At 38.9% G+C, this 27,270-nt stretch overlaps 1 protein-coding gene across 2 annotated transcripts; it reads left to right on the top strand.

Annotated features, from left to right (window-relative positions):
- Positions 1 to 153: 153 nt before the first annotated feature.
- On the top strand, positions 154 to 25,466 carry LOC124401770 (myelin regulatory factor-like protein). 2 transcript variants are annotated; one of them, XM_046874209.1, is made up of 26 exons: positions 154 to 398; positions 6,003 to 6,092; positions 7,752 to 7,839; positions 9,266 to 9,327; positions 9,405 to 9,771; positions 10,338 to 10,441; positions 10,522 to 10,666; positions 11,659 to 11,854; positions 11,939 to 12,015; positions 12,090 to 12,200; positions 12,874 to 12,964; positions 15,109 to 15,309; positions 15,403 to 15,511; positions 16,108 to 16,217; positions 17,144 to 17,304; positions 17,446 to 17,518; positions 17,631 to 17,719; positions 19,253 to 19,315; positions 19,469 to 19,518; positions 21,002 to 21,184; positions 21,265 to 21,303; positions 21,396 to 21,480; positions 21,556 to 21,630; positions 23,998 to 24,106; positions 24,982 to 25,056; positions 25,149 to 25,466. In XM_046874209.1, exons 2-26 carry the CDS (start codon positions 6,047 to 6,049, stop codon positions 25,233 to 25,235), a joined length of 2,796 nt encoding a protein of 931 aa, XP_046730165.1. In that variant the 5' UTR covers positions 154 to 398; positions 6,003 to 6,046; the 3' UTR covers positions 25,236 to 25,466. The 2 variants fall into 2 exon arrangements, with proteins under 2 accessions (XP_046730165.1, XP_046730166.1); XM_046874210.1 differs by lacking the exons at positions 154 to 398; positions 6,003 to 6,092; positions 7,752 to 7,839; positions 9,266 to 9,327 and having other exon boundaries at positions 9,405 to 9,514; positions 9,601 to 9,771.
- The last annotated feature ends 1,804 nt before the right edge of the window (positions 25,467 to 27,270 follow it).

Here is a 27,270-nt window from a genome sequence, read left to right as displayed (position 1 = left end):
CGACTCTCAACCACTTGCTGGTTTTACAGTAAAACTCTTTCACATCTAATCCAGGCCATAAAACCTCAACATTTATTACCCTGAGCAAGGACAATGGCCCCTCCTGCGTACACACACACACACACACACACACACACACAATCTCTCGGGTCTACGCCTGCGCAGAACACGTGAATGGAGTTTGCCTCAGAGATCATTGAACAAAGTACACATTCGATTCAACAACAACCGCCATTTGCGTCGAGCGATGTAGATCCACATTAGAAAATGTTTCTGAACATGGCGTGAGTGGAGTACGCACTGTACCCTTGACTGCAACGATGTTGGATTACACTTGAATGAGAAAGCGGACTGGGGAAAATTCGACCGAATCTGGAAACGTTCTCAGGAAGGAAACGGTGAGAATCGACATCGCTCGACTGGACGATATAAATAATCGAACAAATCCTTTTTTTATATATATATATATATATATATATATATATATATATATATATATATATATATATATATAGTTTTTTTTTATATAATTGCAACGATTGAATGCATTTTTTTTATTTGCATAAATCAGAATTACATATTATTTGAAATTCTGGCTAATTGTTGCTAGCAATAAAATTATTAGCTTTTTTTTAAGGTGCTGGCGTCACACCGTGACTTTCCTGTTTCCTGGAAACAGCTCGCGAAATTCTATTAGGTATATTGATTACTAAACGATGAAATACAAGCTAGAAGTTATCGGGAAGTATCAAATATAACTCCTATAGTACTAAATTAGACTCATCGAGATCGGCTAAGTACGAGTGCGAGGCTAGGACGGGCCGTCTCCAAACTCCGTTTGATCCTCTGTTCGTTCTGTTCTTTACATCTGGGAATAAAATAAATAAATAAATACAAATGCACAGTCTATCATAAGAAAAAAAAGAAAAAGTAAAGTAAAACTAATTCACTTCTTGGAGACGTATGCAAAAAAGAAAGGAAGTGGCATAGCGATGAATCGTGCGAATCGTGAAAACAGAAGGGCTCGGTCAAGACCTTGTGATTTTTATGATTAATGAGAAGTACATCAATCAATCAATCAATTAGGAAGGACACTAAAGAAAAAAAGCCCTAAACATAAAGTGTCTGTAAAAAAATTTAGCTTTAAAAGGTAAGGGATTTATGCTGAAATGTAAGCTTACTTCTATATTACTATAAAGGGCCAGTGGAGGGCCATCAGGGCCAAAAGGGCCTTTTTTTCTGCTGGTTTAAACATTCTCTGATTCACTGATTTAGTATATTTTTGTCCATGAATATGTATGAAATTATTCCCAATAGTCCATTGTTTTCATTCCATAGCTTTTTTCTTGTTCCATGTTACTTAAAGGCTGTTGCTTTAACCAATCAGATTTCAAAATCACTTGCTGACTCCAGGGCCGTCTAGCAGGCGTCCAATTACCATCTGTGGTGCACTAGTCAGAACTCGCAACCTGCATCTGTAGCAAACTGTTCAAGCTCAAATCTATTTATGTGGATTTAATTTCTGTTTTTTTCATCCCACAATAGCTGACAGAGGAGATGAAATTAATTTGGGTGCAGTTACACTTACATTTATAAGATGGACTTAGTGCCTGCTGTGGCTACAGTGAAAAGAGAGGTTTTGAATTGTGTTCATTGTTTTTCTTGCTTTAGTAATGCCATTCATTCTCGCTGCATTTCTGTTATACTGGGGTTCTCTACGATATTGATGGTTTCTATAGATGTGGCGTGATGGTATTAAGAAGTGGATTGATTCAGGTAGGACATCACTGAAGGCCTGAGGTAAAATGCACGGCCAGTTTATCCTTCAGAGGAAGATTGAAACCAAACAGTAGTCATTTTAAGCCATTTTGCCAATCGTGGAAAAACGTATAGAGAATTAAAATTCACTGGAGAAGGTTTCTGTGGAATTCAGGAGCATTTGAATTGAAGAAAACGAAGGGCACAGGGTTACCACCTGATAGCTCCCCAGGTTTGCTCCTGTTTTCCTCTGGGTTGTCTGGTTTTCCCCACCCTTTTAAAAAGCATGCCATTGGTGAAGATCTTCTATGGCATCCAGCGTGCACAATGTTCTACGATGTTCACTGTCTCAGTAACACCAGGAATCTGTGCAGAGCTACAAGCCAAGACTCTGCAGCTATTGTCTTTTAAAAGAAAAGACAAACACCGAATGGTGAACTGGCACGGGAAAAGAAAAGGACATGTCATATGAAATATTACCAGAGGAGCTTCATTCAATCTATCAATTACTTTCAAATTGTTTAATACTGGAGAAGAAACACTGTTTATCAATGAAGGTAGCTGAGAAGTCCTTCAAGACTTGGAGTTAAATGCCAGATGAAAGCCAAATGAAATCATATTGTACGTTTTGGATGATGGAGGATTCGTCACAGTAATAAAAAATATATCGGAATTCAATCACATATTAAGGCAAAAAAAAAAAAGGCATTCAGTGCAAGTATCCAGACAACACTCTTATGGACCGTGTAAGTAGGTGTGTAGCGTATAATATATTTCAATCCTAACAGGTATAGATGAGATCCATGAAGATCTCCATTCAATGGGTCCTGGCTTTTTATTCAGATAATCTTCAGTAGGTGCCTTATGTGGTCAGGGTTATGGTGGATCCACCATGGTGGCAGTAGTAGCTTAGCGGTTAAGGCGTTGGATCCGAAGATCATGGGTTTAAATCCCAACCACACCAAGCAGCTCATATCTATGCAAATAAATAAACAAACAAAAATGTATTTGCAGCAAATCTGGGACAAATCATAGCAAAGGTGTGAATTTATAGATCCTTATTAATTTATTTAACATTTCTATCCCGAATCAACATATTTCTGATAAAACTGATTTGTCCTGAATTAAGGAATTGAGGTAAAAAAAACTGGAGGACGGACGTTCCTCTGTGATCGTGGGCACCAAAGACATGAGGGTTGCCAGATGTGATAAATGCCATACATGTAAATGGATGACTAGACATACAATTTTCTCAAATTAACAGTTAGGGGCCTTTTCTAAAGGCCCCAGCAGTGGCAGCTTGGTAGTGTGTCATAAATACACACAAACATACATTCATCCGCAGTTATGAATATTACATCATTGCGTAAATGAAGAAAAATCAGACCATTCGTTCAACGGCATTGCCACGTCAATTCTTTTTATGTTAAAACCAGGAGAGATACGTTTCCAAGATGAGGTCTGGGATGTTTCCCAGTGTGTCTGGTGCCAGCGTGAGCTTCTTCCTGGATTTTTTTGTCAAAATTAGTTTTTCTAACTGCAATGTAAAGAAGAAAAAAAAACGTCTGAAGAACATTTAAGTTCAGTTCCATTAGTAGTTAAGTTCTATTCAATGTTATATAAGTACAGCGCTGTTAACAACAGACATTGTCACAAAGCAGGCTTAGAGAAATACATTGGTTCGGGGTATAAATACAGTGAGGAAAATAAGTATTTGAACACCCTGCTATTTTGCAAGTTCTCCCACTTAGAAATCATGGAGGGGTCTGAAATTGTCATCGTAGGTGCATGTCCACTGTGAGAGACATAATCTAAAAAAAAATCCAGAAATCACAATATATGATTTTTAAACTATTTATTTGTATGATACAGCTGCAAATAAGTATTTGAACACCTGTCTATCAGCTAGAATTCTGATCCTCAAAGACCTGTTAGTCTGCCTTTAAAATGTCCACCTCCACTACATTTATTATCCTAAATTAGATGCACCTGTTTGAGGTTGTTAACTTCATAAAGACACCTGTCCACCCCATACAATCAGTAAGAATCCAACAACTAACATGGCCAAGACCAAAGACACTAGAGACAAAATTGTACACCTCCACAAGGCTGGAAAGGGCTACGGGGAAATTGCCAAGCAGCTTGGTGAAAAAAGGTCCACTGTTGGAGCAATCATTAGAAAATGGAAGAAGCTAAACATGACTGTCAATCTCCCCCGGACTGGGGCTCCATGCAAGATCTCACCTCGTGGGGTCTCAATGATCCTAAGGAAGGTGAGAAATCAGCCCAGAACTACACGGGAGGAGCTGGTCAATGACCTGAAAAAAGCTGGGACCCCCTTTTCCAAGGTTACTGTTGGTAATATACTAAGACGTCATGTTTTGAAATCATGCATGGCACGGAAGGTTCCCCTGCTTAAACCAGCACATGTCCAGGCACGTCTCAAGTTTGCCAATGACCATTTGGATGATCCAGAGGAGTCATAAGAGAAAGTCATGTGGTCAGATGAGACCAAAATAGAACTTTTGGGTCATAATTCCACTAAACGTGTTTGGAGGAAGAAGAATGATGAGTACCATCCCAAGAACACCATCCCTACTGTGAAGCATGGGGGTGGTAGCATCATGCTTTGGGGGTGTTTTTTCTGCACATGGGACAGGGTGACTGCACTGTATTAAGGAGAGGATGACTGGGGCCATGTATTGCGAGATTTTGGGGAACAACCTCCTTCCCTCAGTTAGAGCATTGAAGATGGGTCGAGACTGGGTCTTCCAACATGACCCGAAGCACACAGCCAGGATAACCAAGGAGTGGCTCTGTAAGAAGCATATCAAGGTTCTGGCATGGCCTAGCCAGTCTCCAGACCTAAACTCAATAGAGAATCTTTGGAGGGAGCTCAAACTCTGTGTTTCTTAGCAACAGGCCAGAAACCTGACTGATCTAGAGAAGATCTGTGTGGAGGAGTGGGCCAAAATCCCTCCTGCAGTGTGTGCAAACCTGGTGAAAAACTACAGGAAACGTTTGACCTCTGTAATTGCAAAGAAAGGCTACTGTACCAAATATTAACATTGACTTTCTCAGGTGTTCAAATACTTATTTGCAGCTGTATCATACAAATAAATAGTTAAAAAATCATACATTGTGATTTCTGGATTTTTTTTAGATTATGTCTCACAGTGGACATGCACCTCGATGACAATTTCAGACCCCTCCATGATTTCTAAGTGGGAGAACTTGCAAAATAGCAGGGTGTTCAAATACTTATTTTCCTCACTGAATATGTTAAATTAATAAACAAACAAATGAAGACATAAGGATCAATAAATTCTCACTTTCTATGATTTGTCAATGATTGGCTGCAAATTTACTTATTTGTCTGTTAGTTTTTTCGCTTAGATGTACAATAACTTCTGTGAAATTCGTTCTTCGGATATGTCAGCTAGCTGGAATCAGGTCAGCCATGATACAGTTTGGGTTTAACTCAATGATCAAGGGCCCCAAGTGCTGGGTGAAACCAGGGCTTGAACCCCCAACCTTCTGATCAGTATCCCAGAGCCTAAACCACTGATCTACTACCTTAATTTCGTTTTGTATCATTTCCCTTGTGCACGTTTGTGCCACTTTGGCGCTCGTGAGCTTGATCTTTTATGGAGATTTTTGGGCGTCGTTAAATGTAGCTGTGTACTCATTCGCAATTGGCCTTTTATCCAGTGCGACTTACAACTAAGCAGTTGTGGTAGCTTGGTTTAAGTGAAAACTCACCAGCTACCACTTCAGTTACCAACACCAGCACATATTGACATGCTGTCAACATTCAAAAATATTTTTTGAGGCTAAATGTTTTGTTAGTTGGCACCTGCAAAAAATCGACACAAATTTACTGATAGGGCCGATATTCAGATGAAAAGAAAGAAATGAGAGTGGAATGGTCACAATGGTCACAATGGTCGGGGGTACAAGCCCCGGTTTCGCCAAGCTGTCACTCTTGGGCCCTTAAGCAAGGCCCTTAACCCTCTGTGCTTCATGGGCGCCATATCATGGCCAACCCTGTGCTCTGACCCCAGTTTCTGAGCAAGCTGGGATATGCGAAAAACAAATTTCACTGTGCTGTGTATATGTGACAAATAAAGGCTATTCTTCTTTTTCTTCTTCTTATTGATCACATATCCAGCTATTCATTTATTTTGTAAGTTCGCCAATAGGTGGTAGGACTCATTCGACTCATATTCGTCTTTGTTAAACAGGGGGAGTGAAGCGGAAAAATTGAAGAGGTCTGCAAAAGGTCCTGATGGACGTCCTCGGTGAAAATGAAGCCCTGCAGCAGTTTTTTGATGGTAAGACTTACAATATGGCACACTGTCCATAACTCTGGTGGATGAGTTAAAGTAGAGATACACTGGGTAAAATACTGTATGACTTCAGTTAAAGTAAAAGTGCTCTGTTTAAACTTGAGTAAAACCTGCAAAAGTATTTGCTTTCAAATGTACTTAAGTTTGTAATTAAGTACATGCAGTTTATGCAAATTGTTCCTCTCAGAGCACCGATCTAATAATAGGATTATATTAATGAGTCAAACACTGATTGATTCCCATTCAAATGATCATGAGGTGTCATGAGGAAGTCAAACTAAAAGTCTCCCCGAATGGAAATACTTCAGTAAAGTACAAAAAAAAGAGTAAAAGCTACTTAAGTACAGTAATGAAAAGTACAGAATGATTTACTTCCTTACAAGTACAAGTATTGATGATTTGGGGGAATTACAACCACGTCTTGAAATAACCTTTCTTTGTCAAATGCTCTGAAACCCTAAACTAGGACTTTATACAGATGTTTGATGTTTGTATATCAGTCATAATGAGTTAATAGCATTTTTTGAACAATCGATCTTAACTAAATCGTGTACCTATTTAAATTTTTCCACACACATCTTCTGAAAAGACAATCATCATGTGGAACCATCCTAAGGTGGAGCGAATGGTCTACGATGGTCTTGACTTGACTTGACTTGATTTGAATAAGTAGGACTCTATCATGTAGATTGTTCTTACATGCTAGTTTTTCAAGAATTAGCAGCTTTTGGTTGAAGTGTGAAAGCAGTGTAGAGATTTCACCACAGATCATAATGAACAAATAAACGCATGACGTCTTCGAAACATAGCGTAGCGTATGATGCAGCATTCTTGGCGCCATTGCAACACACGGTCACACATTCAAGGCCACGCGTCTATAAGTCACAGGGCCATTAAGTCAAGGCTAAAGCGTTGCAGCAATAATGTACAGTACAGTTCCTGTGGGGAAGCTCCGGTTTCTTATCAGAAGAAAATACTTTTATGTGAAGGGTTTCGTTGGATTGTGAAAATTTGAGATTTGAGCTTCCTGTAATCAAATGTTACCTCAATGACCCCAAGAGTGGCAGCTTGGCAATTCCCTGGCCTGAACCCCTGACCAGTACCCCAGAACCTCAACCACTGGGCTACCACTTTCCCTTTCTACATTTTTCACATATCTTATCTTGCTGGGAAGCTGGGGGTCAAGGCACAAGATACTGCCATGACACAGCACCCCTGGAGCAGATCTTAACCACTGAACCCCCAGTGCCCTGCTCAGCATGAAACATTCATCCCAAAGGTTCTGAATAGAGCGTTATATCAGGAGATCTTCCACTTTAACCCTTTGTAAAGCTGGCTAGGTGCAGGTTGTGTCATGTTGAAACAGGTTTGGGTCTCTTAGATCAAATGAAGGGAGATTCATTTTAGCGCATCCACGGACATTCTATACAATTGCATGCCTTGTAGTTTGTGGTAAGAGTTTAGAGATGAACAACATATGGAAAATCTGGAAAAGTCAGGTTGTTCTTTTGCTGTACTTTGTCCGTATAGTGTAGATGCATTCATGCCGTGTAAGCGTTTCTTATTGAAGCCTTAGTAAATTGCAGAGTGTATAAAGTATCTTTTGTCCTGAAGGATGACACGTGTGTTTTTTGTGATTTGCAGGGCAGGACGTCAGTGGTGTGTTGGACAATGCAGCAGTGGACACCAGCATTCTTGAGCAATATTTAAGCAATGATATCGATCCCAATTTGTGAGTACTGTGTACACTAATAAAAAAAAAAATTCTACATATATTATGTTTATTTCCTAATAGATAATGCACGAAAAAGGCCATATTCCAGGCCATGTGACATACCCAAAATGTCAAGGCCATATTTCAAGATGACGGACAAGGTCAGATGATGTTTGCGGATGATATTGTGATTTGTGGTGAGAGTAGGGAGCAGGTTGAGAAGATCCTGGAGAGGTGAAGGTACAGGCTGGTGAGAAGGGGAATGAAAGTCAGTAGGAGTAAGACAGAGTACATGTATGTGAATTAGAGGGAGGGCAGTGGAGTGGTGCGGTTGCAGGGAGAAGAGGTGGAGAAGGTGGAGGAGTTCAGGTACCTGGGGTCAACAGTGCAAAGTAATGGAGAGTGTGTTAGAGAAGTGAAGAAAAGAGTGCAGGCAGGGTGGAGTGGGTGGAGAAGAGTGATAGCAGGAGTGATTTGTGATAGAAGAGTATCTGTGAGAGTGAAAGGGAAAGTTTATAGGACTGTGGTGAGACCTGAGATGTTGTTTGGTTTAGAGACAGTGGCATTGAGTAAAAGACAGGAGGTGGAGCTGGAGTTAGCAGAGCTAAAGATGTTGAGGTTTTTGTTGGGAGTGGCGAAGATGGACAGAATTAGAAATTAGTTTATTAGAGGGACAGCGCATGGAGGACGTTTTGGAGACAAGGTGAGGGAGGCAAAATTGAGATGGTTTGGACATGTGCAGAGGAGGGACATGGGGTATATCAGTAGGAGAATGCTGAGGATGAGCCACCAGGAAGGAGGAAATAAGGAAGACCAAGGAGGAGGTTTATGGATGTGGTGAGGGAAGACATGCAGGTGGCTAATTTGAAAGAGGCAGATGTAGAGGACAGGGGGGTATGGAGACGAATGATCCGCTGTGGCGACCCCTAATGGGAGCAGATGAAAGAAGATGATGATGATTCCAGGTCATGTGACACCCTTACACATGAGACACAGGCTATATTCTATGTCATGTGACATACCCAAAATATCAGGACAATATTCCAGGTCATGTGACACCCTTTCACATGATACACAGGCCATATTCCAGGTCATGTGACATACCCAAAATATCAAGTACTCAATTCAGTTTTACTGAACACAATGGACATTGCAAAGCAGCTTCACACAGACAAAGCAGTAAAAAGGTTATATAAAAGAATGTCAATATTCAAGGTAATGTGACACACCCAGAATCAAAATGAAATACTTTGCATTGTCAATCAGGGGTATTTTAATCTTATCCAAGAGTTGGTGTGTGTGCAGGCAACCTGTTCTTTGTGGATAAGACTTTTTAAGTGATAGGAAAATCTAGAGTAATGGTCAAATACAATGAACAGAACAATATTCTTAGCCTTAAGTACTGCTGATATTTTTTATTCAACCTTTTAATTTATTTTTATAGTATGTTACCCGAATCGCCTCCAGATTCAAGTTCTGAGCCTTGTTCTCCTCCTCAAATTCCAGGTAACAACCAGTACCAGTATATAAATGTATACAATATCACTCTGAGACCTGCTACATCATTTTATTCCTCTCTCCAGATGTTTACAGTGGATCTGATTTACCCAGTAGACAGTTGGCACCTGGCCTGAGCGCTGTGACAGGACACACTCAGGGTCATCTTAAAGCTCCAGCATCATCTCAGTACGATGTAGGAAACTCTATGCAGCATATTAAGAGCAAACCAGCGGCTCCAGCTCAGATCGTATCCGATTCGTTTTTACACTATTCATACAGCAGCCCAGCTGAGAGCTGCGTTCGGAACGCCGGGCCGTCGGTACATCCTGGTCCTGTAGATGCACTCCGAGGCTACACAGAAGCTGGCACTTCCAGCACATCTCCATGCCTTGTACCTAATAAAGCATGCGTGGACCCTTACATGTGCTCCAAGCCTGGCTTGAATTCAGGGTAAGGACGGGTTCCATGAAAAGAAATCTAATAATTTTCTGTTTTCTGTGGGAGAAAGAGAAGTATCACAACAACTTTTTCTGGAGCTAGGGTCAATCCTTCTGGGGGGATTTTGAGATCTGGGATCCTACTTTTGGAAAATGTTTCAAACCCGAACCCAAAATGGCAACAATCAACAAATCATTGGTCAAAAAATAAGAAAGAATTAACTACATCTCTTTCTTCTTTATCAAGAATCAACAGGTTTACTATTCAAGAGGATCAAACATTTGGATTGTTCTCACCTTGTGTCCAGAATTTCCCCCACTGCAGCAAAACGCAAGCCACTGGAGGCAGAATTGAGTCTCAAAAAGTGCATTTTCTGACCAGTGTTTTGTTTTTAAGACCATTAAAAAGATTTAACCTGGCAACCCTAGTAAATTATTATCTTAGCTGTGCTGTGGAGATCTGAACAGGAAATACACCTGCTATTTCGTTATTAAGGTTTTCCTGCTTCATTATCAATCTGTAGTCCCAAGCAGCTGCTTATTAAACCCACAACTTCATAATTTCATCTTTATCCGCAGCCAAATGGTACCTGAAACCAACAAGAGGAAGCGTTCGAACACTTTTGACGTAAACACAGAAGACAGCCAGTGGAGAGACCCAGTCTGGACCAGGACTTCGTTTTGTGGGTGTTAAACCAGTTACATGATGTCATCACTATCAGATTTGTAATGAGAGCAAAGGTTGAAAATGTTCTGTTCGTAGGTCCTGAGAGGAACACTTGCGACATTCCAGGATATGACGGTGATGTCCATGCGGCAAGTCCAGCAATGGCGTACCAGCTACTGAAATGGGAGCTCTATCAACCGGACCAGTGGTGCAGCCTGTACAACAGCAGCTACCAAACACTGTATGCCTTTATAAGTGTTTTAAATCCTTTTATTCTGTTAGGGAAAAAAAAAAGGAAAGAAACAACGAGGAAAGAAAAGGGACATTTTACTTGTTATGCACATTACAGCAAATTTTTATTCTTTACATATCCCATTAAACAGTGCTCCTAGATCAGACAGGTTTAAGGGTCTTGTTCAAGAGGATAATGGGGCTTGAACCCCCCGAGCTTCCGATCAGTAACCGAGAAGGCGATATGAGAGATTGGAGAGGAAAATCTGGGTTTTATTTGTATAGCCCTTTTTTTTAAAAGTACCCCCAAAAATGTAAAGTTTAGTGCCTAAAAGTTCTTTATAAGTTTGTCCCTGATAAGTAAACCAGTGGTGACTGTGGCAAAGATTGTATGAGGAAAAAAGTTCTACTTTAAACTCTGGAAATAACTTTTAAAACCACTTTAGATATGATTTGTATCACTTCTCAGAAAAAGTCTGCTTGTATAACCCTATGGTTGTTATAAGAAAACTTCACTCTTCTGGAAAGAGGTTCCACCAGATTTTGTGTGGCCTCATTTAGCCACAAGGATGTTAGCAAAGTAGGTGATGTGAGGTGTGGAGGCTTGAGGTGCAGTCAACATGGTTTCTATAGCGGACCACTCAAGATCTTCGACTCCAAACCATGCAAAACACATCTTCATTAAACTGGATTTGTGTACAGGGACATTGTCCAAAGAATCCAAAGACGTCCAACGTGCCTCCAACGTTGTAGGAAAAGTTTGGGGAAATTTCAGGCCATGGTAATGCAGGACTCTCTTAATGGTGAAACGTCATACTTTCACCAATTCCTTCGTTGTTCTTCAGGTTCAAATCTGAGATTGAACATCTTCTGTTAATGGCCTGAGTGTATTTCATTTCTAGACCCTCAGACACTGTACATGTGCTTATTTAGAAAATTATCCATTTATTCCAAAAACTTTGAGCCTGTAAATATGTTGTTTTTTTTCTTAACCCTTAACAGCCCTCCACCAGGTTACCACGTGGACACCGATAAAGGTTTCAGCTACTCAGCAGCCGACGAAGCGTTTGTGTGTCAGAAGAAAAACCACTTCCAAGTTACAATAAACATTGGGATGGCTGGAGACCCCAAATACGTGAAGACACCGGCAGGGCCGATGCTTGTTGACGGCTTTCAAGTGAAGGTCTTCGGAATCAAGGTTAATGCTCGTCTGGAGTACCTGTACACATAAAAATCAGTCAGTCTTACTGGGTCAATTGATTATATAGTATTTATTTTCCAGCTCGAGGCTCAGACCCACCACATCACCATTGAGCAGTCACAGTCAGACCGCAGCAAAAAGTCTTTCCTGCCAGTCCAGTATGTTTATTTTAGAGGCATGAATCTGATCATGGTTATAAGTTTGTCTTTTCATATGGTAGTTTGTTTTTCAGAGTAAACTTGCCTGGAAATAAAATCACCAAGATTACACTCGGAAGATTACATTTTGGCGAGACGACTGCAAATAACATGAGGAAGAAGGGCAAACCTAATCCTGACCAGAGGTAACACACACACAGATCATAACAACGAAAGCAAATGTTCTTTTGTTTCTGATACACGTTTTTGTCTGACATTGTAAACCAGGGGTTCCCAAACTACGGTCTGTGGGCCAAATACGTCTCGCCCCCTCTGGGCCTTCTGAACAATGCCAGCGACTGAAAATGTCATTTTCTCATATCATATCTGTATTTCACAATAAGGGTTGACTTTCAAACTAAAACGTCCCGAAATTATTATCGTAGCCTAAATATTTGTTAGACACCAAACAATCAATCAACCAACAGAATGGTACAATCAACATAACTTAAAAGTCAATGTTTTAATTTCAAATCAAATTTTATTTGTCACATACACACACATTTATACAAGTACAACGTTGTAAAATGCTTTTTTACGACTGTCCAAGACTGAAGAATGTACATGCAAATAGAAATAGAATATAAAAATAAATGATGAATATATCATTATAGAATTAGGAGGCATAATAATACTGTTACTCCCATTAAATAAAGAAAAAATGATGTGCCCCTCACAGTAAGAAAAGTTTGGGGACCCCTGATTTAAACCATTGATTTGTCTGAATAGGAAATTTACTAATTTAGTTAGAAATGAGCGATCATCTGGTTGTTGTGTTGGAGAGTCATTGGTGATTTTGTAAATTTTTGTGTTGCTCAGGTACTTTCTAATGGTTGTCGGACTTTACGCTACAGTCAAAGAGAAGAGTTACCTGCTGGTCGCCAATGTATCTGAGAGGATCATTGTCAGGGTAAGTGAACAATCCAAAAAAGATAATTTGTATTGGTTACTGTATAACCCCGAGTTTAAAAAAGTTGGCACACTGTTTAACTGACGGTAATTTCCAAAATCATATAAACCCATGTTTAATATGCAGCTGTTTAAAAATAAAAAGTTGGGACGAAGCAACAAAAGTCTGGAAATGCTACGTGTTATTAAAATGAAACGGTTGGAGGAACATTTTGCAAGAATGAGCTTGATTGACAACAGGTCATTAAGATAATTATGTATAAATAGTGTTTCTTAGAGGAAGCAGTTTCTCAGAAGTAAAGATGGGCGGAGCTTCACAAATTCTGTGAAAGTGTTTTTGTGGAACAATCTTAATGAATGTTCCTCGACATGAAAGTCTGATCATTTACAGTACATAATATAATCAGAAGGTTCAAAGGTTCTGGAGAAATGTCTGTGCACAATGGACAGGGCGAAAATCAATATCGGATGCCGTCGATCTTCTGTCTTTCAGGCAGCACTGAATTTAAAACGGTGATTATTCTGTAATGGAAATCACTGCATGGGTTTATTTACACCTCCAGAAATCACTGTGTGTGAAAGCAGTTTGCTATGTCATTTACAAATGCAGGTTCAATCTCTATCATGCAAAGAAGTAGTCATGCATGAACATGATACAGAAACGCCGCTATTCGGGCCCCATTTAAAATGTACTGAGGTAAAGTGGAAAACGTGAAAAAATCGAAAGTGGATGCTTCACTGCATTGTGATCTTATTCAAATTTTCATGAGTGCGCCAACTTTTTTTTGGAATTGGGGTTGCTGTATAATTAGTGTAAATGTTACCATGAAATCACATGGGATTCTGCAGAGACGGTATGGTTATTCATTTCCGGAGGTTGTTTTATTTCGTATATTTTTTGTCACTTTGTATATTGGTTTCTTTTTATTTTTCACCCCAATTGCATCACCTACCGATTCTCACCTCTCCCCAATATACAACTGCTGCTGGTTTTGGAGGGTGAAAACGAATTCCTGCTTCTTTTGAGACATATGAATGCAGCCAAGAGCACCACACCACACAAGTAGTGTCTGTTGACATTGGAATTTCTATCCAACCAGAATTCAGCCTTCACATCTGTGTTGAGCCTGTTGCTTTAACCAATCAGGCCATCTAGCGGGTGTACAATAACGTTGACATTTTAACGTCAGACGGTCAGAGAGCGAACAGCAGAGAGAGAACAGCTGACAGAGGAGAAGAAACTGATTTTGTTCAAGGATACACTCACAAGAACTTTTAGAAGATGGACATCACGAGTTAACATCAGTTACGCTTTTTCATTAACCATTTATACGTTACTGTTGAATTCGCACTAAAACACACCATTTGCCTCCCTAGGGAAACGTAACGCATGGGGAAAAAAATCCAAAATTCTACAAACAAAACATCTTATTGACAACATGAAAGAAGTTCGTTTAAAATCTTTGCAAAATTTATTACAAATAAATCACATATACATAAGTTTTGAGAGCGTTTGCTCAATACTTCTCCTTCAGCACCAATTACAGCCTTAATTCTTTTTGAGTTTAATACATTTGCAAAGATTTCAAACAAACGTCTTTCATGCTGTCATCATGGGGTATTGTTTGTAGAATTTTGGAGCAAATATTGAATTGAATCTATTTTGGAAATAAAGCTGTATGAATCAAAAGTGGAAAAATTTAAACGCTGTGAATACTTTAGGGATGCACTGTATGTGGGAGGTGCAGTTGTGACGCAAGTGAAAGGAGACTTGTTTAATTGTGTTTATTGGGTTTCTTGCTGTATAGAATTCATTCTGATTGTATGAGATTCCTATCTGTGAAGCAGCACTCTGGTTTTCTGCAGTTGTCCATAACACTAATGGTTTCTAGAGCCGTGGCTTTATACTGATGCTCTTTAGAGGTGGATTGTTTCAGGTAAGACACCACTGAAGGCGTGGGTGTCAAATTCAAGACCCGCCTCTGATATATAATCTTTTTTCCACAATTTCGAACTATTCCTCTTTTCTAAATGCCTATACCAATATACAATGAACATTTCATTGGGTTTCAACTAGTTAGAGCCAAATAGCAAAAGCAATGTTAATGTTCAGATCTCAATGACCCACTTGTTTGTCTTCATTAGGCCTCGAACCCAGGACAGTTTGAGAATGACAGCGACGTGAGCTGGCTAAAAGGACAAACCCCAGACTCAGTGGTGTGCCAGGGCCTCGTAGGGATCAATACCGATGCCCCAGATGAGGCTCTGGTTGTTTGTGGAAACGCCAAGATAATGGGTACCATCATGCACCCCTCGGACAGCAGAGCGAAGGAGAACGTCAAAGAGGTGATACGTCATACAAATCCCTGATTTCTGTTCCTCAGTACACTTGATACACGATCCTCAAGCTGGAGGGCTGATATTTATTGCATTCAACAGGTGAATTCAACAGAACAGCTGAGAAGAATTGCCCAGATGAGAATTGTTGAATATGACTACAAACCGGAGTTTGCATCAAAGATGGGCATTGATCAGGTGCACGAGACAGGTGTGTGTGGGCTTAAACATTATAGAATACACACATGATCTTCACAATAAATGGTATTGGCAAGACTTCGCTCTGGATGAATGAGCATTCCATTCCAGATTTGCTCTTAGAATAACTTCCACTGTTCTGGGAAGATGTTGCACTAGATTTAGTGTAAGATTCATTCAGCCAAAAGGGTGTTAGTAAAGTCAATTACTGATGTAGGTGAGGAGGTCTGGAGTGCATTCAGCATTCACTTTCATCCCATAGGTGTTCAAGAGGGTTTATATCTCTAAAACGGGTGTTCATGGGGTTAGCTTTGCACAGGAGCATTCTCATGCTGGAACAGGTTTGGGTATCGTAGTTTAAATAAAGGGAAAATGTCATGCTACTGCATCCAAAGATGTTCTGAACAATACAGGTGGAAAATTCAGATGTCTCAAAGCTTTTGTACATACAGTATAGTACAGCTTAACCAATAAGCACACAGCTTTGAAATGAGCTAAAATCCTTTAAATGATATTATCTGTATTAATGATATATATTCTTTGTATTATATGTAAGTCAGTTGTTAGTTAGTTGTTGTTTATGTAGCGAATTGTTTTTGTCTTGGACAGGCATCATAGCACAGGAGGTGAAGGAACTGATTCCCACAGCAGTGAGAGAAGTAGGAGACGTCACATGCTCTGATGGACAGAAAATCCGCAACTTCCTCATGGTGGACAAAGTATGTTATTTACACTGTCATTAGGCAGTAAGAAAAAACCTTAAATCTACGTTGAGCGCATATATATATATATATATATATATATATATATATATATATATATATATATATATATATATATATAAAATCAAAAGGTTTCGAGACTAATGGTGCTCTTTTGGCCACATTTCTTCGTCGACAGCTAGTTAGCAGGAACCGCATACGTATAATTATGCATCAAACTGGGCAAATCTGCCACAGAGACGTTTGACATGACATACGTTCGATGCCGCAATGAGTCGTTCGAAGTGTTTTGAGTGTCCCACGTCCTTCAAGAACACCGCTGGAAGACAAAGAAAGATCAGGAAGCCCTTTAATGAGCCTAAATGTCGAAACCTTTCAGCAACTTGTGCATGATGATCATGGGGGAACGGTCCCTACTCGCAGATTCAGCTACTGCTTCCCAAAGATGAAGATCCAGTTCAAAGGTAACCGTTTTGACACCGTTACGGAGATGTGACGCCAATTGCAAAAGGTGCTTGACATGCTTCGAAACGAAGACTTCCAGGACACGTTCCAGAAGTGGCAGGAACGCTAGGATCGCTGTATTGCTGTGTAAGGAGACTATTTTGAAGGTGATAGTGTGTGAATGTAGAGAAATAAAGTACTTTCTTATAAATGGAGCGAGTCTCAAAACTTTGATACCTTAATTATCTGAGGTATTTGACAGTGTCTCTTGTGTGGATGGAGCAAGGGGTTAAAAGAAGCTAACACAAGCTTAACACAAATAAACGGATTGAAAATATACATTCAGAAGGTGACCTTGGTGAGCGTGAATTTTGTCTGAGGCGATAGGACAAAGAATCTTCTTGAAGAACCAGACTTGAGTGACTGATTAATAATACATTTTTTTAATTCATTCCTTTCTTCGTGGACTTTCTAAACAGGAACAGATCTTCATGGAGAACGTAGGGGCTGTAAAAGAGCTCTGCAAGCTCACAGACAACCTGGAGACACGCATCGAGGAGCTGGAGGTGTGGAACGCTCGCCTGGCCAAGCTGAAGAACCTGGGGAGCATGCGCTCGAAAAACAACTCTGCGAATAAACGGTAAATCTAAATGAAACGGTAAATAAATGGTCAAAACCCACAAACACTATAAAATCCATACGCCTTTGGAATGATTGATGAATTAAATTAATTTGCTGTTTTATACCATTTATTTATTTCCTGTGCATATTTCTCTTACAGAGGAGTCAATAAAGGCACTAAAAGCCAAACCTCAGTTCTTCCTCAAAAGCCCTCGCCAGCAAAAACTAGTAAAGTAAGTTAAAACAACACAAAATGCAAAACCTCCACTAGTCCTGCTCTGCCCGATCTAATCAATTTACAAAATCTATTGGTAAACTGTACCAATACAGATGTTTCTGTTTCAGGAGTATGTGCGTGAGAAATATCGCCACTGCCTCCAGCACAGAATATTCCAAGCGACCATCATTCTGCTTGTGGTGACCATGGCTTTTTGGTAAGTTCTTATTCTATGGCATATATTTAATATGAAACAAAAGCTGTATGGATGATGCAGAACAATGCAATCCATGATCCAGATAAACATGCTGATATTACTACTGGAAAAAAAACTACAAAAAATGTAAGAATAAAAATTTATAGTAGTACTGGTATTAATAGTAATAATTGTCAAAGTTAAAATAGAATAAATAGCTGTAGCAATGCTAGTAGTAGTAATAATAGTATCGGTAGTAGTATTATGTAGTGGTCATAGTAGAGGTGTAATAGTAGTGGAAATATTAATAATAATAATAGTATTGTCATAGTAGAAGTAAAACATTCTACTACTACTATTAATATTAATATCAATAGTAATTGTAGAAGTAGTAATAGTAATACCAGTAGAGTAATAATAATAAAAGTTATAATAGTAGTAGAAGTAGTAGTAATATAAATTGTTGTAATAATAATAATAATAATAATAATAATAATAATAATAATAATAGTAGCAGTAAGTAATAAAAGTAGTAATAAAACTTGTAGTAGTGACAATGATAATAGTAGTAATAAAAATAGTAATAGTAGAAAGTAATAAATATAAAAGTCATTATAAACGTAGGAATAGTAATACTAGTAGTAATACTATAAGTAATAGTAGTAGTAAGTAATAAAAATAGAAGTAATAATAGTAATAATATCAGTAGTAATATTGATAGTAGTAATAATAATAGAAGTAGTAGTAATATTAATAGTAGTAATAATAATACTAGTAGTAGTATTAAGTAATAAAAATAGAAGTAATATTTATAGTAGTAGTACCCGTAAGTAATATAATAGTAAGTAATATGATAATAGTAGTAGTAGTAGTAGTAGAAATAGTAATAGTAGTAAGTAATAAATATAGAAGTCATTATAAAGTAGGAATAGTAATACTAGTAGTAGAAATAATATAAGTAATAGTAGTAGTAAGTAATAAAAATAGAAGTAATAATAATAGTAATAAAATCAGTAGTAATATTGATAGTAGTAATAATAATAGAAGTAGTAGTAATATCAATAGTAGTAGTAATAATACTACTAATAATAGTAGTAGTAAGTAATAAAAATAGAAGTAATATTAATAGTAATAGTAGTAGTAAGTAATGAAAGTAGTAGTAGTAAAACTTGTAGTAGTGACAATGATAAAAGTAGGAGTAGTAGAAATAGTAAAAGTCATAATAAAAGTAGTTCTAGTAGTAGAATGTAAGTAATAAAAAATAGAAGTAATAATAATAGTAATAAAATCAGTAGTAATATTGATAGTAGTAATAATAATAGTAGTAGTAAGTAATACAAATAGAAGTAGTATTAATAGTAATAGTACCAGTATGTAATATAATAGTAAGTAATATGATAATAGTAGTAGTAGAAATAGTAATAGTAGTAATAAAAATAGAAGTCATAATAAAAGTAGTGATAGTAATACTAGTAGTAAAAAAAATAGAAGTAGTAGTAGAAGTAGTAGTAGTAAGTGTAATGTAAGTAATGTTTTCCATCCACATGTTTCTAGTGCCATCTGTATCACTACACTCTACATGCTCACATTGAGAGAAGACATGGATTTTGGTTCCAGGTAAACATTAGGTCCTCATAAACACCTTCCAGCTCTTTTTTTTCCCCAAGTCTGTATATTAGCCGTTAACCAATTTTATAACAATTTTGAACAATGTTTGCAATTTGCACTTTTAGCGTATATATAAGCTTTTCTGTTTCTGGAACCTTGTAGTAATGAAAGCATGCATGATGTCCATACTACTACACAAATTGGGACTACAGGTAAGAACAAGTAATGTTTTGCATGGATTCATTAGCTGGTAGTGTGTGGAACCATGACTTGGGAGTCTGTTATGTTTGTATTAATAATGCCACTAAACGCTAGGTTATCGATAGCTTGGTGGTAGGTATAACGCCTAGCATACTTGGCAAGGGTGTTGACTGTTTTTTTTTTTAGGTACTAATAGATTTTATAATCCATGAAGATAACGAAAGGGTGTGCAGCTACCTTTGACCAGTGACGCCATATTGCTCGGGATAATTGTGTCAGCCGGATGTTCTTCGACAGTTTCTTAGAATAGAACGCCACGGGGTAGCTTTTTGATTTCTTTAAACCATACCCACCCCAGATTAAATTCCAGAAATCCACTAGAATTAATTGTTTTTGAGGAACCAGGATGCTTTTGAACTGGAGCTTTGATGAGATTGGGTTATTTAAAAGCCTCATTGATTGTTGTGGTCCATGCCTGGGATTTGGATCTAGTCTTAAATGGATTGGCTGAAAACTTTAATAAACCTCAAATAGAATTAAGGAGGTTTATGGATGTGGTGACGGAAGACATGCAGGTAGCTGGGTTGAAAGAGGCAGATGTAGAGGACAGGAGGGTATGGAGACTGATGATCCACTATGGCGACCCCTAATAGGGGAAGCCGAAAGAAGAAAAAGTTCATGACGGCAAAACCCATTTCCGATTCTATTCAATGGTTACTCTTTCTGCACCTCAGGAAAGAAATAGTGTGCAAGTGGGGTGCAAGTCATGTTAACATGGTTGTCATGAGTTTCTGGAAAGGGTGAGGTTCTGGTTTCGATGTGAACGTTAACAAACCTTGATGAGACAGTGGGGAAAAAAAGCACACAAATCATTTTGGAGTAAAAGTAGAGACATTCCCAAATAATACAATTCCATAAAATAGGACGCCAGTAAAAGTATTTCTTTGATAAACTTCCACTTGACTAAAAGTACAAAAGTATTTGCCTTCAAATGTGCTTAAGCCTCCACTATGAGTTATTAAAGCAAAAATGTTCCTATTATCATTTTCGTCGCAAAACTCTTTTCTTAAGCAAAGAGTTAAAGATGTTACAAGTTACAAGATATTTTATGGAAACATGTAACTGCACATATAGAATAGAACAGCCTTTATTTGTCACATATACATTACAGCACAGTAAAATTGGTTCTTCGCAAATCCCAGCTTGCTCAGAAGCTGGGGTCAGAGCGCAGGGTCGGTTATGATACGGCGCCCCTGGAGCACAGAGGGTTAATGGCCTATGCTCAAGGGCCCAAGAGTGGCAGCTTAGCAATACCGGAGCTTGAACCCCCGACCTTCCGATCAGTAATGGAACGCCTTAAACACTAAACTACCACTCCCCACTTCACTACAGATAATTCATTTTAGAAATGAAACATTTCTGGAGTTATTTATATAAAGTGATCTCAAAACTGGAAAACTTTGCTCTTATGATTTTCTTATTTTTTCTTTACAGTCACACCTACTTCCTCCCCTGGCCCTTGGCCCCCGGACGTTGATTTCTCTAGCGTCTTTTACTCAGATGAAGTTTATTGCTGCGTGCTTACAACATCCAACAGCCGCATATCTGTTCGAACGAGTTCAACTGTCGAGCCAGGATTTCATAAAACCCCTTCTAATGCCAAACAGAGTCTGCCAGGTGAGACCTACTACAGCTATAACAGCTATCTCAATACATTTTTGTTTTTATTTGTGTTGACGTCCGGGTAATTTTTTTAGATGATATTCAATTGGAATGGTTGCGCCACTACAGCGATTGTGAGTTTAATGAACAATTTAATATTTTATTAGAATTCTGACGGTTGTAACTGGCGCACAATTGGATTTTTATTCAATACTTTTCTTTACAGGGACAAACACAACCATCAGGTCGATGCTTATCTCTCAGAACCAGCAAGTCATTGACCACCATTACATAGACCAGGAGAATTCTCGGTAGGTGCCGTTTTTCGGGTGGATCGTCATTTTCGAGCCCATAAAGCTGATCGTTAACCCGTCTGTGTTCCGCAGCAAAGGCAACTACAGCTACCGGATCCCTATTAGTAAGCACATTCCCATCAACATGCCGTTCACCCTGCAGATGAAGTGAGTAAAATGCGTTATTGCAAATAATTAGCAATAACGTCACCCCGAAAAAGCTTTTTTTTAATTTGTTTAAGCCATAAATCATCCTCCCACACACTTTAAACACACACAGAAAACATTTGCCAGAATATAGCTAGATGAATTCGGTGTAGATTCGTAGAAATACAGTTTACTGTATCACATTTATAGTGAGTTCATATACGGTATTTTATGCATACAGTACTGTACCGTATGAATATTTTACTTTATTTTCTGATTAATAATTATTTTTTATTAATAAATTTCATTATTTCAACATAAAACTCCATTAAAAGAATTCCCTATACGTTTTTTGTTTTAGCGAGAGACTGAAAAATCAGCCAAACAAATTTGTGGCAAATGCGATTCTGCAATGAACCATCAGGGGGCGCCAGATTCGATTCAGAACTGGGTGATCATTGGTTAATAAATTGATAGCTGAACCGTTTTTGCATTTAATGACTTACGCAAGGGATTAAAGCCGGCTAAGATGTTTGGGGGGTTAAGACTATTTAAGTGAGAACCAGTATAATATATTTTGATCGACATGACAATTGATAATGTAGGAAACAGCGGACGCTTGTTCACAATCAATTCGCAATTTGATCAAAGCAACGGAAAAATTGCTTTTATGCATGATGTGGAGGTTGAACGAGTAGTTTCGAGACTTTCAATTCTGATCTGAGAAAAACTGTAAACGACAAATTCGATATCATGCCGGTAAACATGGCAATCTCTAGTTTGGTTGTTCATATTTTTTATTTTTTTATTTTTCATTAAATATAACATCCATGTGTAAATGATACATGTTTCCGAGGACGGGTTTGCGATTGGCGGTCGAGCCTGGTGGAGACGAGTGGTAAAATTCAATACAGGTGTGTGATCCTTACCGCTCATTTCCACGATTCACAACTAGCGCTTGATCAAACCATTGTTTTCAGCGTCCCACTGTAAATGATTCAATAAATGACATTTGAGGATATTGTGACATTACTGGATAAGTGTGGACTCTTGGGTTTGAAAATGGCCGTGATTATTCTTTATGACAATTTATTGATGCAGTGCATCAATACGTTTTTTCACAGCGCTTCACTTTTACCACATTTTGTTATGTTACAGCCTTATTCAAAAATGGATTCTACAAACAACGCCCCCTAATGTCGACGTGAAAACATGTGTTTGAAATATTTGCTAATTCATTCAAATGACGTACATAAGTACTCACAGCCTTCGTTAATACTTTGTTGAAGCTCCTTTGACACCAATTACAGCCTCAAGTAATTTTGAGTTTGATGCTACACAAACTTGACACCTATTTTTGGGCAGTTTCTTTCATTATTTTTTTGCAGAACCTCTCAATCTCGATTAGGTTGGATGGGGAGCATCGGTGCACAGCCATTTCAGATCTCCAGAGATGTTCAATCGGGTTGAAGTCTAAACTCTGGGCCACTCAAGGACATTTAACAGAGTCGTATCGTAGCCACTCCTTTGTTATTTAGCTGTGTGCTGAGGGTTGACATCCTGTTGGAAGATGAACCATCGCCCAGTCTGAGGTCGAAAGAGCTCAGGTTTTCATCAAGAATGTCTCTGCATTCATCTTTCCCTAGATCCTGATTAGTCTCCCAGTTCCTGCTTCTAAAAAACATCCCGACAGCATGATGCTGCCACCACCATGCTTCACTGTAGGGATGGTATTAGCCAGTTGATGAGCAGTTCCTGGTTTCCTCCAAATATGACGCTTGGAAATCTTTGTTTCTCATGGTCTGAGAGTCCTCCAGGTGCCTTTTTGCAAACTTTTGGCAGGCTGTCATGTGCCTTTTACTAAGGAATGATCTTCTGGAAGGGTTTCCTCTTGTGACAGAGAAACACTGGAGCTCTTTCAGAGTGACCATCAGGTTCTTGGTCACCTCCCTGACTAAGGTAATTCTCCCCCGATTGCTCAGTTTGGAAGAGTCCTGGTGGTTGTAAACTTTTTCCTAAAGACAATTCCTTGGACTTCATGGATGGTTTGTGCTCTGACATGCACTGTTAATCAACTGAATTTACCACAGGTAGACTTTACCACAGAATTTACCACAGGTCAATTTGTAGAAACATCTTAAGGATGATCAATGGAAACAGGATGCACCTGAGATCAATTTTAATGGTTATGGCAAAGACGTTGTCATAATGGGAATAAGGCTGTAACATAAGAAAATATGAAAAAAGTGCTGTGAATACTTTCCAGATGCACTGTATATAGTATTTCAAGACATGACCGTGATGTGTATTTAGGTAATGTGTGTGTGTGTGTGTGTGTGTGTGTGTGTGTGTGTGTGTGTGTGTGTGTGTGTGTGTGTGTTTGAACAGCACTACTGAGCTTTTAGTGGCTCACTTGTGTGCATACGAGCTGAGGGAAGAGTGCACTGCTGTAATGGACTATAATGACTCTGAATTCCAGCGAGTCCCCAACACACAGGTAGTGTTTATTCAACATCCACCTCAATTAGACAGAAAACTGATTGCAAGTGCGAATTGATTAGCACAAATCAGCCATAACATTAAAACCAGAGGTGAAAAAAGTAACAAAATATTTGACTCGATTAAAAGTACCATTACTTCGAATTCTTTTACTTAAATAGAAGTTAAAAATCTACTCAAGCAAACTAAAAAAATAAACTTTGTGTAAAAATGTTTTTTTTTTTTTTAGATTGGGGGTGGGGGGGGGGCATTTTGTATTTGGAAAAAAAAAATAAAGGGGATAGAAATCGCAGACTTAAACCTTTACAAATTAAAGTGGAATAACGAGAATGAATAAATAAAATAAAATAAAATAAAATAAAAACTATTGTCCATGACTTGAGTCTAATGTGAATTATGCACTTTAAAAAATTATTAAATGAATAATAAAAAATCCTACTGGGATTTTCCGCCTAAATTATCATTATCATCATTATTCAAATTTATTTATTTTTTACTCAGTAGCGGATATGCTTCAAAATGTAGTTAAGTACGATACAAAACAGAATGAAGTTATGTTAGATTTTAAAAACTACTTTAAAAAAAGTAGAAGTACACAAAAAACTGATTTGAACCACCGACAGATGACGTGAATAAAATGATTATATTTAATCTAAGGGTCGAATTATTTATTTTCAGAGGACAGTAAATCCGTACTGCTATAATGTGAGGGGTGTACTTACTTTTCTGAGATAGTGTACCTCAGAAAGATGTTCAGGGTTTGGTGTATGGTTCAGGAATTTGGTCCTATTTCGAAAAAAAATCAGCCCACCGAGCGACCTGGTTGATGAAACGGTTTATTTCTACCTGACATTAGTTTGTTTTGTTCTCCAGGGGTACGTCCATGAGTGGCCCCTATCGGTGGCTCGACATTTCCGATCGTCGTATCACTTCCGTCTCTCAGTAGCGGTATGTTCGTTTTTTTTTTCAGCTTTCCGTTTTTATGACATTCGTACAAACGTGGTTGGGAGTAAACTTCAAAAATCTGATTTTCTCCTCAGGGTCAGGCGCATTGTTCCACAGACCCCAACTACGTGGGAATTCTGTTTACTGACTACCACTTCCATTTCTACCGCCGCTGCCAGTGACGCTGAAGTCGCACGGAATGAATGATAATAAATCTGATGAATCTGATAATTCTGCAGCTCAGGCAACATTCAAAGGAGAGAAGAACTGATACTGAATACCAGGGCAACAAATACATTTCTCACACAATGGTTTGCATGTTTGAGTGTGTGTTTGTGTGTGTTTGGGGGTTTGACTGAATCTTGTAATGTATACACTATAATCCGATAATAAATTCATAGGCAGGAAATCAACCAGTACTATATTAATCTACAGTAACATGAGCTGAACTATAACGTGGATTCGATACACGTCTGGCAGGTTCTTTCGTTGCCGTACAAAGGATTGAGTATCTACTAAAGCAGGTACATGAAAGGCTCAAATGCCTTTTTTCTTTTTTGTCTCTGTCCCATTCCATCAATTCTTCTTCTTCTTCTTTCGGCTTCTCCCATTAGGGGTCGCCACAGTGGATCATCTGTCTCCATGCCCCCCTGTCCTCTACATCTGCCTCTTTCGCACCAACTACCTGCATGTCTTCCCTCACCACATCCATAAACCTCCTCCTTGGCCTTCCTCTTGTCCTCCTTCCTGGTGGCTCCATCCTCAGCATTCTCCTACCGATGTACAACATGTCCCTTCTCTGAACATGTCCAAACCATCTCAATCTCGCCTCCCTCACCTTGTCTCCAAAACGTCCTACATGAGCCTCTAATAAACTAATTTCTAATCCTGTCCATCGTCGTCACTCCCAACAAAAATATCGTCAACTCTGCTACCTCCAGCTCCACCTCCTGTCTTTTACTCAATGCCACTGCCTCTAAACCATACAACATCTCAGGTCTCACCACAGTCCTATAAACTTCACTCTCACAGATACTCTTCTATCACAAATCACTCCTGCTATCACTCTTCTCCACCCACTCCACCCTGCCTGCACTCTTTTCTTCACTTCTCTAACACACTCATTACTTTGCACTGTTGACCCCAGGTACCTGAACCAGCAACCGCACCACTCCACTGCCCTCCCTCTCATTCACACACATGTACTCGGTCTAACTCCTACTGACTTTCATTCCCCTTCTCTCCAGCACATACCTCCAGGCTATTCTCAACCTGCTCCCTACTTTCACCACAAATAACAATATCATTCGCAAACATCATAGTCCACGAAGACTCCTGTCTGACCTCGTCTGTCAACCTGTCCATCACCACTGCAAACAGGAAAAGGGCTCAGAACCGATCCTTGATGCAGTCCAACATCCACCTTGAACCAGTCTGTTGTTCCTACTGCACACTTCACTGCTGTCACACTGTCCTCATACATGTCCTGCACCACCCTCACATACCTCTCTGACACACCAGACTTCCTCATACAATACCACAACTCCTCTCACCACCCTGTTATACACTTTCTCTAAATCCACAAACACACAATGCAACTCCTTCTGACTTTCTCTATACTTCTCCATCAACATCCTCTAAGCAAATTTTGCGTCCATAGTGCTCTTTCTCGCCATGAAACCATACTGTTGCTCACAGATGGTCACCTCTTCTCTCAGCCTGGCTTCCACTACTCTTTCCCATAACTTCGTGGTGTGACTGATCAACTTTATTCCCCTGTAGTTACTGCAGGTCTGCACATCTCCCTTATTCCAACAATTATGTACAGAAAACTGTAGATTTTATCCCATAATGTATGTACTGGGGTTATAAATTATTCTATGAATTCCGATACATTAAATGTTCCATTTCCCAGGTCATATATATATATATATATATATATATATATATATATACAGTGGAACCTCGGGTTACGAGTTTAATTGGTTCCATCACTTTACTCTTAACCTGAAAAGCTCCCAGGCTTTCTTTGTTGGCGGCATAGTGATAGGAATACGTACAGTATTTAAAGTTCAGTAATTCCACACTGTTAGAGCGACGAGCGGATGTGTATGTGCTGCACGAGAGCGCAGCGAGAGCACGTGGCGATACGTAAAAAAACTAACCTGCCTGCGATTTTTCCGTGCGCAACGCTCGTATCCTAAAAAATTTCTCGTA

The sequence above is a fragment of the Silurus meridionalis genome, chromosome 18 (genome assembly GCF_014805685.1).
Source record: "Silurus meridionalis isolate SWU-2019-XX chromosome 18, ASM1480568v1, whole genome shotgun sequence".
NCBI lineage: Eukaryota > Metazoa > Chordata > Actinopteri > Siluriformes > Siluridae > Silurus > Silurus meridionalis.
The sequence above is the reverse complement of the archived record's forward strand: the minus strand, read 5'-3'. Positions and strand labels throughout refer to the sequence as shown.

What these genes read in the sequence shown, in the direction of transcription:
- LOC124401770 (XM_046874209.1), top strand. Translation starts at nt 6,047, where the DNA reads ATGGACGTCCTCGGTGAAAATGAAGCCCTGCAGCAGTTTTTTGATG. An exon ending in CTGGACCAGGACTTCGTTTT is followed by an intron (nt 10,442 to 10,521) that starts GTGGGTGTTAAA and finishes TTCTGTTCGTAG; the next exon opens with GTCCTGAGAGGAACACTTGC. An exon ending in ATAGACCAGGAGAATTCTCG is followed by an intron (nt 21,481 to 21,555) that starts GTAGGTGCCGTT and finishes TGTGTTCCGCAG; the next exon opens with CAAAGGCAACTACAGCTACC.